Below are 13638 nucleotides of genomic sequence, written 5' to 3'. Positions count from 1 at the left end.
TTACAAAGTAATTCCAAAACACTGTTGGCAACTTTAACATTAGCCCACCCTAAAGAAAGGGGCTTTTAAACAGCTTTCATCTGCCTGAATCTGGCAAATATGCGGGACTTGGATAATAGTTTAGATGGCATATGACTCCAGAGAAAGTGGCCATGAGGCCAGGCTTGTCACAGGCACTCAGATACCTCTGTTAGAACACAATCCACAGTATTTCACTGTGGTTTCAAATGAAATAATCCCCATAGGCTTAGCATGGGTACAATATCAGGAGAGAGATTAATGCTCACAGTAAAAATAAATAAAGAAAGAAGGAAATGCTTCATTTTGAAGACACCCTGAGCAGCAGTTGGATTGCTGACTTTTTGTACTGAGAGAGCATTTATGCTGCTCAGAAGACTGCTCTTCTGGCAGAGTGGCTACATTTTAGCAACTTGCCAAATGAGAAAGAGATAGGAGGATAATATTTCACCACTAGCTTCTGCTACTGTTTACAGTAATGAGATGGAGATTAAGAGCCTGTTTCTTTATGGACAACACTCATGCAAAGAAGCATCCTTTCCTTGGGCATGCAGTAGGTAGCTGTGTTCAGATCTATGATCCAACTGCTTTGGGTCATCTTGTTTTCAAAGACAGGTTTTATGTCTTCCTCTCACCTCTTAATTCACTTGTTTAAGCAACTCCCTTTCCTGAAAATAACACCCAACAGCTCATTTACCAAGAGCAGTTCTAAAGTCCCCGCTGCCAGGACTCCCAACAAATGAAATATTTCTTTCTTCACTGGGTATTTATCACATTGCCCTTCAGAAGTATGATGTTACTCAACAAATCATCCTTTATAAAAGCAAAGAAATATATTACAAGATAGTACAATGCAGCTCTATTTCCCTGTTTCCTCCAGGTGTTTGGGGGGATTTCAGTCAGAGTCCTCTGCAAAATACAGAATTCTTTTCACAAAGCTTGCTTTCAAGACTCTGATCTCTCCAAAAATGTCTGGTGGAAAACCCTTTTCTCTTACTGGTATCCTGTCGTTTCTCCTTCTCCTGTCTTTGGATGAACCTTGCAGGACTACTTCAATTCCAAGGGAATATATCCTCTATCAGACACTTCCCTATTTTGGTTTATACCAAGCTAGAACATGAATTTGAAAGATGTTGGATTTTGCTGACTTTTTGTGGGGGTTGGGGAAGATGGGGGAGGATAACTTGTGAAATAAACAGTTCTTCATTCAAAGGTAGCCCCTTTTTGCAGGACAATTAATTTACATGTATAACAACATATGTTCAGCCCCATGTCTGCATCCCAGGATGTCTTGGCTCTATCTCAGATCTAATAAAAGAAAGAAAACTCATAAATCCAACTGAGAAAGCAAAATGGTGTTTATACATTTACATTTATGACAGCCATACAGAGATGTATTAATTCTATTTGAGACCACAAATGTGTAAATATACAAGTTTCCCCAAACAGCCATAGCAAACATTATTGTTTTGATTTAGAAATAATGAGTGTCTGCATAGGTTAAAAAGGGGAAATGATACAAAATCTGGGATGTTTCCTTTATAGCAACAATGTTTCAGACCTGCTAAGTACTGATTAGTACTGTCAGTGTAAGATACCAGTGCTGGAAGGATACCCCTCATAAGCAGCCTATGAAGTCCCACAGCTGTACATTATGTTTTCAAGAAAGAGACTTATGTGCCAAAACACATACAGGATCGAGGCCTATGGCCCTTTGCTAACCCCATGCTGTTTCTTACACATATTTCTCTTGCTTGAGATGTTCATTTGGTTATTTTCTTTCTGGAATGCAGTGTGCCAGTAGTGTTTGTTTTTGTTATCCTTGTTCCCTCCTTACCCTGCTCCCGGGCAGGAAAGTGCTAGCAGCATTGCTTCATAGGTTGGCAGGAAATTTAAAACAGCAGTAAGCTGCTCCTCGGACCACCCCCAGACTTTTTTTTTTTTTCCATTGATACAGGAGACTATTTAATTGAGGGCTGACTTGTCAAACTCTCCCATTGACGCTTACCAGTAGCTGCCTAACCACTAACGGTGATTTTTTCCTCCCTTACTCCTTCTTTGGACGAGCTTGCCACAATGAAGATGCTGCTGAGCCTGATCGCTCTGCTCTCTGCTGCCCTGCTAGCCTATGCAGCCCCTCCAACTTGCTACTCCAGGGTGTTGTCTCTGAGCAAAGAAATCACAAAGTCTTTTAAGGAGTTGCAGACCTCCAAGGATGTGGTGAGTCTATATAAAAACTGTTCCTACAAAGACACTGTAGGTTGCTTGCTTTTGATACAAGTTGCTCTCAAAACAGAATTGCAACAGGTCTTTCCTCTTTCCTGCAGGACCCATGTGTGGAGACGCTGCCCAGGCTGTACTTGGACATCCATGTAAGTTTTCACATTTCTGTCTTACCGCTGTGCAGGAGAAACAGCTAATAACTCTTAGAAGAGAGCATAACTCTTAAGCTTGTGCCCCAGAAGAGTAGTTTGAAACTAATTTTTAAAAGCTTAATTAACTAGAAAGATGAGTCACTAAAAAAAAAAAATTCATTGTGAATCTTATGAAAATCCCTATGGAGTTACAGAGATTTTACTTGTTTAAAAATTCAAAAATGAGGAAATCAATATTTTGAAGTGATTATCATTTATACATTATTTATTGTGACAGAAAATTTTCAGAAGTTAAATATGCACAACAACGCTTGGAATAATAGTTTAAAAGAGAAAATGCAGAATATTTTTTTTCATTTAATATACCTACTTTATTTTATATTATATATAGCTTCTAGCCTGCAGATTTAATTAACAGAAGGGTACAGATACTTTGCTTGCTCTTCCTGTTTTAAATAGCCACTTGTTGAATCCAGAAAGAAAAAGTAGTCTTGAGGATATGGAAGTTAAATACTGAGAAAAGACATCAATATCATCTCCCAGCAAAGACAAAATAGTCTCCTGCATAAGTAGTTTATATAGTTTATATCTGTGATATCTGACATACTTTGTTGCTATTTTCCATGCTCTGCTGAATAACTAAAAGGTAAAAAAAAAAAAAAAAAAAAAAAAAAAATCCCTGACATGTTTTGTTGGAGACAATTACACTGTCAAGTCTTGCAAGTCAGTAAAATTCAGATCCTAACTCTGGAGCTGACAATGCTTCTCCTCATTGCAACATTGCAAAACAATGTGCCTTGGCTTCCTTTGCTTTAAAATAAAAGATGGAATATTTATCTACCTGCTTTACAAAGACACTACAAAATTAATATTGTCTCTGCAAGATATGTGGTAAAAATTTGAAAATTTTTACTCAGAAAAATTCTGTCTGGTGTTCACAGTATTGTATGGGAACTGAGGAATTGTGTGTAAGACTTTGATAGTCTTGTTCACCAGCTAAATGAGGCACTTTCGTAAAAGGAACGTAGTGCACCTATACTGCAGGTACCCCACCAACAGCAGGAGCATATGTGATTGTATTGGCACATCTGTCTCCTAAAGCACGTGAGAAAGAAGTTGGCAGACCAAAACTGTACTTGTGAAATTTTCTGAGCACTTATTTGGACCAAGCGTCTTTGTTATGAAATATCGATGGTAAATTTTCCTCACTAACGGTTACATAGATTACACATACACAGAGGCAGGAATTCATGGCAGAGAGGCAATAAGAATTTTGAAAGTGGTGGACCAGGAACATAAATCTCCATTTGTGTGCTGTTACAAGTACTTCTTCTGCATGCTTTGCAGAATTACTGTGTGCTGACAAAACTCCGTGATTTTGTGGCCTACCCCAGATGTGAGAGAGTGATTGAAGTGAGTGATCTGAAGGAAAAAGCCCGTAGCCTGTACACCATTATGATCTCCTACTGTAGAAGGGTAAGTCAGGATGCATCAACAGGAACATAGCTTTTACCTCCCTCCATCTCCATCCCATCCCCTGACTTCAGCAAAGGCTGATTAGGGCCTGAGTTTCTCAAACTTACATTATCTTCTGTGTTCCTCCTTATGACATTAGCCATCTCTTTTGTTTCTCCAGGACTTGGTGTTCCTCACCGATGACTGTAGTGCTCTGGAAAATTCTGTTGAGACCTCTGATGAAATTGACAGCTAAAATGGAGTCAGATCCAAAGTTGTACCTGGGAAATTTTCTCAGAGACCAAGAGACAAAATATATACACACAGTCAGCTACAACGTTAACAGCTAAAATATTTTTCAAGCACACTAGCAATATTGTCTCAGACCTACCCATTTTTCTCAGCCTTGGCAGGAAATGAACTGCATGCCTTACATACCTACAGAGCTGCTAGGAAAACTATGGTTAGAAAACATTTTTTTTCATTTGGCAAGGTATGATATTTCAGCTTAGCCAAATGTATAAAGTATGTTTTGTTTAAACATTAGGTACTAGATTTTAAAACTCTTTTACAAATAGCTCATAGAAAATGTATTATGATCAATATTCTATCCTGACTTAGAGGTTCTTTTATTAGATGGGCATGGAAAGGACCATTCTTGTTTTTCTTAAAGGAGGAGTATAACTGTGTACTGGCAGATGTATAGCTCATATATGTATGCTGATAGTTTTTGATGTCAGATTTGTAAGAACAGAGATTAAAGTATCTCGTCTTGGTGAAAAATAAATAAGTAAATAAATAAAAACCGCCTTCAAACCCAAGATACGTGTGTTACATCATGTCTTTCAAGATCAATTGAAAAGGTGTGATTTTTATAAACTTTTCACAGGCACTTGCAAGTTGTTTTTCACAGCATAAACCATCTTTAGCTTTGTTTCCATGGCAATGCAAACTTTGCTGTGTCTGCATGATTCGGCAATGTATAAGTTTCTACTTGGAGATTTGTTCTTTACTGAAAACAATTTCTTTAACAAAATTAGTGGATTATTTTTTAAATACTGTTTCTGTGTTATGAGAATGTAAGCTGTGAGGCAGTGGCTCAGAATTGAGTTTATTGGCTTATTCAATGTTTGGACAGATTGCTATGCTTCCAAAACACAACTGATAAACTGAGCTACTGAGATTAATAAAATTTCCAGATGGTAGTAGTTCAAGAGTCATGGGTCCCTTCAGCATCTTCAGGACACGAAACCTCCACATCTGGCAGTTCTTTGGTGCCAAAAATAGAAAGGAACTTTCCCATATTCTTGGAACTAGTTGCAATTAACCCATTGGGTCCTGTCCAAGTGGTTCCCCTCTCTCCTGTACAGTACTATATAGTCTGGTCATGCAATAGTACAGTATTATAGTCTGGTCATTCCTCTGCAGAATTGTCAGCTCTGGTGAACTGGTGAGTTGTTCCACCATGTTTTATAAAAACACCATCTTCTGCAAGGTTAGGGGATTACGTAGCAATCACAGCTCCATTATTTTCTGCTATTTCAGTGAATATCTGATTCTATAAACAAAATGACTAACAACTTTTATGGAAACAAAATAATTATAATAAAAAGGTGTGTTTTTTTTTCCTTAATTTTGGAATTATCTTAGTCTGTTGAAACTATCAATCATTTTTTAGCTATAGTTTTCTGATTTTGTCATCATTCTGATATAAATTATCTGAACCATTCAGACTTATTACAACTATTGCCTATCCAACTTTTCACTTCACTCCTGAAGCTCAAGTCCTCATGCGTTAACCCTATCAATCCTCTACAAGAGTTACTCTGCCCCCAAGCAGCTCACCAAGGCTCCCTCTCACACATAGATTTCTCCGTGGCCATGTGGGAAGAGAAAGTAGCAGGCTCAGAAGTCTGGTCTAGCACCAGGCTGAACTCAAGTGCAACAGCTCAGATAGTCCTACTCTCAGAAAAACCATTGCTTGGTTTCCTTCTAGGATTTAACTCCTCTCCAAGCCAGCAAATTCTGTACAAGATCCTGCGCACTCTAGAGATACCAAGATCATTTTTTCTACATCACTTAAACATATCCAAGGCCAACTCCCTCAGCAGCAACCATATCCTGGAATAAGGACATGTTGGCCATTAACATTAACATGTTGGCAGGGAACCTGGTAACCACACACAGAGCGTGTAAGCGCCAGCAGCTCCCTGGCTCAAGGAGAAATGCAGGTGAGGTTGAACCACTCACTGTCAGCATTCAAATTTTCCTCCCTCTAACCAGGGGATCCTCTACCACCTTGGGAAGCAAGCAGTGCTGGGAAAATATTAAGGCCTATACACTTCCATATGAGAACTAAAACCACATCACAGCCCATGCTGTGATACTTTTGCACAAAGACAGCCATAGATGTACTTTGCAAGAAAGTGCATTATGGTCACCACAGGCCACAGCATTTGCAGAGCCAACAAAGGGACCAGGCGGTTCTCATGCCTGGAAGCTGGCAGCAGGCAGCAAAAGCTGCTAATTTTTTGGCTGATTTTTCCACTTCCAGCTGTCATGGGTTTTAAACACAAGCCTGTTGTAAAGCTAGCATTGTGACTTGGCAAGCAAACTGCATGTTTCTTTCCTCACAGAAGCCCACACTGCTCTGTCTCTAGAACTGGATCTTGGTTAAGGTCTGAGCAGGTAACCATGGAATTTCTGTCCATGCTTCATTCCTGTCTGCAGGGACACCCACTTTCTGAAATAAACTGTTCGACTAGGATTTTCTCATGGTTCTTCTCAGAACTCCTCTTTATTCTGCTTTATTGAAATAAACAAGTCTTCCCTAGTCCATGTTCATGAAACTCTTGATCCTAGCTCCAGATTTCTCCTGTAATGTTCCCATTCTTTCAAGCATCTCCAAAACATATTTTCTTCTGCCTTAGGCTGATTAGATTCATGAGGAAAATCTAACCTAAGTTGCCTACAATCCTACAATATTTTTCCCCCAGGACAAAATATCTTTCAAGAAGCTTTTAGAATTGGAAGCAGGATAGAAATCATTACTTTCTTTTCATTTCTTTATTTAGTAACTTTAGTCTCTTCATGACTGACAAGGACACACATCATCTTCAACAGAGTCTTAGTACAGTTACTTACTAACAGCTCTGTTATGTACTGTTGCATCATAATTCTGTAGAAGATGAGAAAAACAACTAGATACTCTGGGGACTGTACATACTTGAATGGGCTTTAAAAGCTTATCCTCCATTTGCACATGTTGTATATTTTATTCTCAGAATCAGATTTTCCTGGTCGTTGGTATGCTTTTACACCAAGTATATTCCCTATGGTTTGTGTTGTGACTCTTTTCACATCTTGCATGTCATTTTTAATAGAAAGTGTGCTGAGAGAAAAGCTATGCTCTTTCAGTTCACAGTAACCTGCTGTCACTCAATCTTAATGAGATTTGTGATTTGATGAACCCTTTTCAGGAATGACATCTTTTTCCAGGTTGTCACAATCCTAGGGGAAAAAAATGATAAACAGAGCTAATTCACTTGTTTTCCAAGAAATCATATACCCTTTCAGCAATCCAGTAACTTTACCAACTCCATAATTTACCATTATACCAGTTATACAAGGAGCAGTGGAGCCATCCACACAGCCCATGTTCTTGATGGCCCTAGCCAAGAAGTAAGACGGAAACCATGGAGGGATTAAGAAAGGCACTTTTATTGTCATTTGTCACTTGTCTTCTTGCCTATTTTGTGCAGAATGCACATTTTGTGCAGAAAGGCACATCACTGAGAAACTGCAATTAGTTTGTATGGTCATTAGGGAAGAACTACAGAAAAACAAATCATCTGCTCTATTGTCTTGCCTGTTGCATAATGAGGTTTTTGTAAGGAAGCAGTCAGACCCAAGACTGTTTCCTTTTGCAGACTTCTCTCTGTGTGCAAGAAACCTCATGAAAGAACAGTTTTAGGAGACTTCTAGGGTTTCCCATATCATATTGAAACTTAAGGAGGTCAAAATTGCACGTTTTGGGGTCAGGCTCTGCAAAATTATTCAAAGACATTAATTTCCAATTATGCCAAAATATTTTACTGTGAATGTAACTAGAACAAGTTCCATTGTCATCTCTTTTGTTCCAGTCTCAGCCACCTGGGCTTTCCTTAAGTAGACACTTTGGTCACTTATTTCCTCATGCACTGGATTTTGGAGCCAAAGGCTAGCAAATGTTTAATGCCTAGCCTCTACCCCAAGTCATAAAAGACAGCAGCATTCAAGTAGATAATTATATAATTCAAGGTGACAGGGTTTTACTGATGTTCCATAGGTATTTGCTACTAATTAATAGGGCATGATTAAATGTTGGATTATGAAATTATATTAAAGAAAAAAAAAAAAAAGCACAGCTGCAGTGGGGAGGAATCTGATGTTTTGCCTTGTACGTCTTTTGGTGTGTGGTGTTAGTTTGTCTAAACAAGAGAATGAGGAGCATCTGTTTGTCCATTGCAGCTTTTGCTATGTCCGTAGCATCATTGGGTGGAGCTAATGGGATACAGACAGATTTCCAGAAATTTGCTACAGTGCTGAGGTCTTGTACACAATATTACCTTATAAATGTTTAACCACTGTACTTTAACCAGTATTTTTTTCCACATTAAAATCTTTTAATTTTGTGAGTTTATGACAATGCAGGTAAAAATTACCATGAACAAGCTCCACCAATTGCATTTTTGCAACTGTTTTTGTATTTACACTCTTTCTTTAAGATTGCTATGGTCAGGAACACGTGCTACCCAAGACCACACTATTAAACTTCCAGCATCGTAAATAATAACAACAACAACAACAACATCTTGCAAGAGCGCTGATGGTAGCTAAGACAATATTCAAAGACAATGTCCAGAGGAAGAGCATGTCCTCATTATCAAATTCACATTCTGCCTTTCCTTAGCATAGGGTAAATGCATGTTCAGATGAATAATATAGCATAACCAATTAAGACAATAATCTTCTGAAGAGAGATAATTACATAAACATACAAAACATATAACTTGAAATCCTATATATATACCTATATACCTTGAAAAACCTGAAGAGATCCCTATGAGATGTATTCAGACAGATAGGAGGATTTTGAAACAAAAAAAACAACAAAGAACAACAACAAACACCTTCAAAAGATGTTTTGCAATGGGTGGAAATATATTGACTTTAATTCATTATTATTCAAACCTTATAGAAGAAAAAAATGTCAAAGTCATAGAAAAAGAAAGAGGGTCAAGACCTCCTAACTCATTCCTTCAGCACAAGGCAAGCCTGGCTATCCCAGGTCATCTTGATAGCAGTTTGCCTGGAAGCACTTAAGAAGTTCGTGTTGAAAGTCCCCAACAGTTCAAATCAATCCATTCCAGAGCCCCACTTTCCCTTTTGTTGCAAAGTTTTACCTGGTACTCTATTTGCCCTCTGGAAATTTAAGTTCATTGTTTCCTGCCTTGTTCAGCACAGAAGTGGGGATTAGATTGTTCTTTTTTGTCTTTGCTGTAGACCTTAGTACATTTGAAGACTTCTGTCTGTCTCTCTCTCTCCATTCTAAAATCCAGTCCTTTCAATCTTTCTTCATTGCTGAGAGGTCTAAAAAACATGACCCTTCAAGTTGCCTTTCTTCTATCTTTATTCACTTGGTCCACACCATTTTTAAAATGTTGTGCTCAAAGTTAAATATAGACACCCAGCTGAGGCTTTATCAATGTCAAGTAACGTAGTAACATTACATTCATCAGTAATGTTCTGACAACAGAAGATTATAAAAAAAAAAAAAAAAAAAAAAAAAAATGATCTTGAAGCATCTAAAGACATTGTTATACTGTTTAATTTATTTTTTAAAATGAATGTACAAGTTGGCTTTACTGCTCTATAATGAAGAAAACATTTGGGGGAAAAAAAATAAAAGCAACAGATATGAAATATAATGGCTGCTCCTTTTGCTATACAAGTAGATATAAATCTTAGTAGAGTCAGTGGCAGTTTTTGAATAGAGTGTCCAATGAGGAACCACATTTGTTAAATTCATATGAACTCTACAAAGCTCAAACCCACACCTCCTTCTTCCCAGGACACTGTCCAAGTTCCCAGGCTGCTGAATCCTGCCAAAACTGAGCCATGGTGCAGCTGAGGACGTGAGGTGACTTTTAGAACAATACATTAAATGTTCTTGTGCCTTTCTCTGGAACTCTCTGACATGAGGCTGTTCATGTCCTAACTACTAAAAAACCTACCTAACTGGGACAGCTGTGGCCAAATTGCCTTTTGGCAATAGTCTCTGACCCATGCTATCTCCCCAAACACATCCAAAACTTGTTTGGAAGAGTGGCAGCTGCCCCAGGTCAAAACTGCACGCAGACCTGTTCTAACAATTTCCCAGTACAGCCAGATGTGTTTCAATACCTGGAAATGTTCCTAACGGTATTTGAGTAAATAAATAAGAGACAGATTTTGGAACATAGCAGTTCAGTTGTTATTCTGGGAGAAGAACCACATTTTCCAGATTGTTAACACACTTCATATTCTTATTGAAATAAAATACAAACACTGAAGGAATCCAGGGAACAGACCCCAAACCTGCTCAGTTTCCATATGACTTTTGCATGAGATAAATAATTGGCAAACAAATCAGAAAGGTGTTATTCCTATTGAGAGAGAAAATGAAACATGAATACATTTTTTAGTAAACTAAGGTCAGATAGAAGTACTTCCAATGACATAGGAAGAGAAAAGATATTACTTAGAGATCACAATTTTTTGTTTGTTTGTTTTCTACTGCTTAATAAGGAGGAAGCTTTTTCTTGAGTTGCAGTATGGTCCAATAAGTGTTTTGCCGTTGCTGTCTTCTTTGACAGTTAGACAGCCAGAAGATGTGAACTTGGAAAGCAGGCTGTTTATTAACAAAAAATTTTCTTTGATCAGGACACATAGTCCAGGTCAAGGAAGCAAAGAAATACACTCACGTTGTTCTAGTAGCCTTCCTCTTTGACTGGAAGGGAACTGTCTCCCTGTATATAACCCCAGTCACTAACCATACATCTGGGAATTATTTTCATTTTATACCCCTGAGCAGTTCTGTTTGTCCTTTAATTGCTGTAAAGTGTATTACTTACCTTAGTATCCTCCTCTGAAATTTCCATAGCACACCATAAATTATTTCTGCATGATGGGACAGAGCTAAATTATTAAATATATATATATATGTATATGAAGAGCTAGATAAGAAGCTTTATGAACTCAGCTGAAGAATAAAACATATAGAAAGTATCTTTTGTTCAGCCTTTTTACAACCTTGGGCCTGGCCCTGGCCCATGACCAAATGCAGCAATAAGGAGCTGGGCTAAGCCACAGCTGCTTCTGGGAGTACATCAGACAGTAGCATTATGTATGACTTTCTTCACTTACATCCTGGTTTCAGCTGAGATAGAGTTAATTTTCTTCATAGAGGCTGGTATGGTGCTGTGCTTTGAATTTAGGAGAAAAATAGCACTGATAACATACTGATGTTTTAGTTATTGCTGAGTGCTGCTTACACAGAGCCAAGGACTTTTCAGCTTCTCATGCTGCCCTGCCAGCAAGGAGGCTGAAGGTGCATGAGGATCTGTGAGGGGACAGAACTAGGACAGCTGACCCTGACTGACTGGAGGGATGTCCCATACCATATGGCATTGTGCTCAGCAATAAAACTGAGGGTGGGTGGGGGAACTGAATAGGGAGGCTGATGCTGCTCAGGGACTGTCTGGGCATCAGTTGGTGGGTGGTGAGCAATTGAATTGTGCATCATCTGTTTTATATATTTTTATTCTTATTCTCCCTTCTTCTTTTTTTTTTTTTTTTTTAATTTTTTTTCCTTTTAAACTGTCTTTATCTCAATACATGACTCTTACCTTTTTTTTACAATTCTCTCCCCCATCCCAGCTGAGATGGGAATGAGTGAATGGCTGTGTGGTGCTTAGCTGCCTATTGGATTAAACCACTTTAATTCCCTTTAAACACTACTGTCTTATTTTTATTAAGTAGCTATAATGCTGGAGAAGTACTAAGAGCCTGAGCTTTTCCAGGCATTTCGTGAACACCAGGTGAAAGCCTGTGGCCAGATTATTTGCAGCCTCAGGTATGTATGCTATCCTTGAAATCCTCTGTATCAAAGGTACAAGATGGCATGAAGTGATACAGGAAAATAATAATAATAATAATAATAATAATAATAATGATAATAATAATAATAATAATAATAATAATGCCACAACATGACAATCTGTAAGAGGGGCAATCTAGGCTAACTTCCACCATGGCCTTGAAGAAAAAACATGAGGTCTGAGACACATCTGCCTCCAGCTTACTATTGAATACTTGTGAGAACAAGTGGGCTTATCCCTTGGCCTAAGATAAACCCAATATAACCCTTGACTTTCTGCTATAATCTTCATAGCCAAAAGTTCTTAGCTGATACCAAGGGTCACTTGGTCACTTTGGCTGAACAGGAGGAAGAGAAAGAGGATGGGAAGGAGGAAGAGCCAGGCCGAGTATCCTGAAGCTTTATTTGATCAAAGAAATATGGTTCAGTTTCTGCAGAACTGTTTTCCTCAATCAACTGCAAATGCATCAGACTTCCTCCAGACTTCTGTAATGTCATTTTATCACTTATGTCCCCACAAAACAGTCTTATTCAGAAGATAAATTATGCAAATAAAATCATTTCTAATCATCACTGTCTTCAAAGGGGACAACAAAGAGTTGTACTCAAGAAAATCTATTGATAAGGGTAATTATGCTATTAGGCTTTCTCAGTCATCTCTTCATACATACAGTAATTACTTTCAACGGAGAATCTTTCATCAGCATGGCATAAAAATCTGGATGAAGATGTAGACAGGTAAAGAAAAGATTGTGAAGTGCTTTATGTACATTAATTACACCTCATAATACCTCTGACAACTCAGAAAGAGATTATTAAGTTTAGACATTGATGCCTCTAAATCAGACTGCTTATTTAGCTATTTAAATGCAGTTTTGAGGATCTACGTATGAAATGCAGTTTTGAGGATCTACTGTAGCAAAACCAGCTTGCTTAGCATCAGACAGCAAATTGATGATAGTGCCAAAAATAAAACATATGCCTTTTGAGCCTTCCCCTCTAGCATTCTGAGCATTGCCTTTAGTCACAGATTCTCACATAGCTTTTGGATCTACAGACCAACATTTTACACAGCAATCAAATAGATTACTATTTCATTGTGCCTGGTGAGCTTTTGACTAAATCTAGATTTGTGGTCCAAATTTTAAATGGATTCCAAATACCAGAACTGGTCTAAAGCATTTGCTCTCTGCTAAAGCTTTTGTGAAGCCAATGAAAGGCTGTTCTATTCTCTGGAACAAGTATCTCCCAGGGACATATAATATTGAAAAGCAAAGACCTAAAGGTCATAGTAAAATACGTTATGCATATTGTTCTTTGGAAAGAACATTATCCAAAATTCAGCAGCAAACAATAATTTCAGAACAGTCTTATACTCCTAAAGCGAGTTAAAATCCTGAAGAACGTTTAGAGACTTTTTAATCTGGATCTGCAAAAGCACAGTGATTTCTTATTTCCTTCAAAAAGATTCTGCAGTCACCACTGCAGAGACTGTATTATGAAAGTGCCTCCATATGCTTTGCTTGTTTAAAGTCAAACATCAAGCTAGACTTTACCTTAAGGACTCACCCTTCTCTCTTTTACTTGGGCAGTCAAGTGAAGCTTTGTGTA

The 13638-nt window shown here is 38.1% G+C and overlaps 1 protein-coding gene across 1 annotated transcript; it reads left to right on the top strand.

Annotated features, from left to right (window-relative positions):
• Positions 1-2094: 2094 nt before the first annotated feature.
• CYTL1 (cytokine like 1) lies at positions 2095-4538 on the top strand (the record flags this gene model as incomplete). Its single annotated transcript, XM_084285768.1, has 4 exons — positions 2095-2238; positions 2346-2390; positions 3741-3869; positions 4030-4538. The coding sequence occupies 4 exons, from the start codon at positions 2095-2097 to the stop codon at positions 4102-4104; spliced, it is 393 nt and encodes a 130-aa protein (XP_084141894.1). The 3' UTR covers positions 4105-4538.
• Between the last annotated feature and the right edge of the window lie 9100 nt (positions 4539-13638).

The sequence above is a fragment of the Netta rufina genome (assembly GCF_964035555.1).
Source record: "Netta rufina genome assembly, chromosome: 4".
In the NCBI taxonomy this organism is placed as follows: domain Eukaryota; kingdom Metazoa; phylum Chordata; class Aves; order Anseriformes; family Anatidae; genus Netta; species Netta rufina.
Note: the sequence above shows the minus strand (reverse complement) of the source record. Positions and strands in the feature narration are given on the sequence as shown.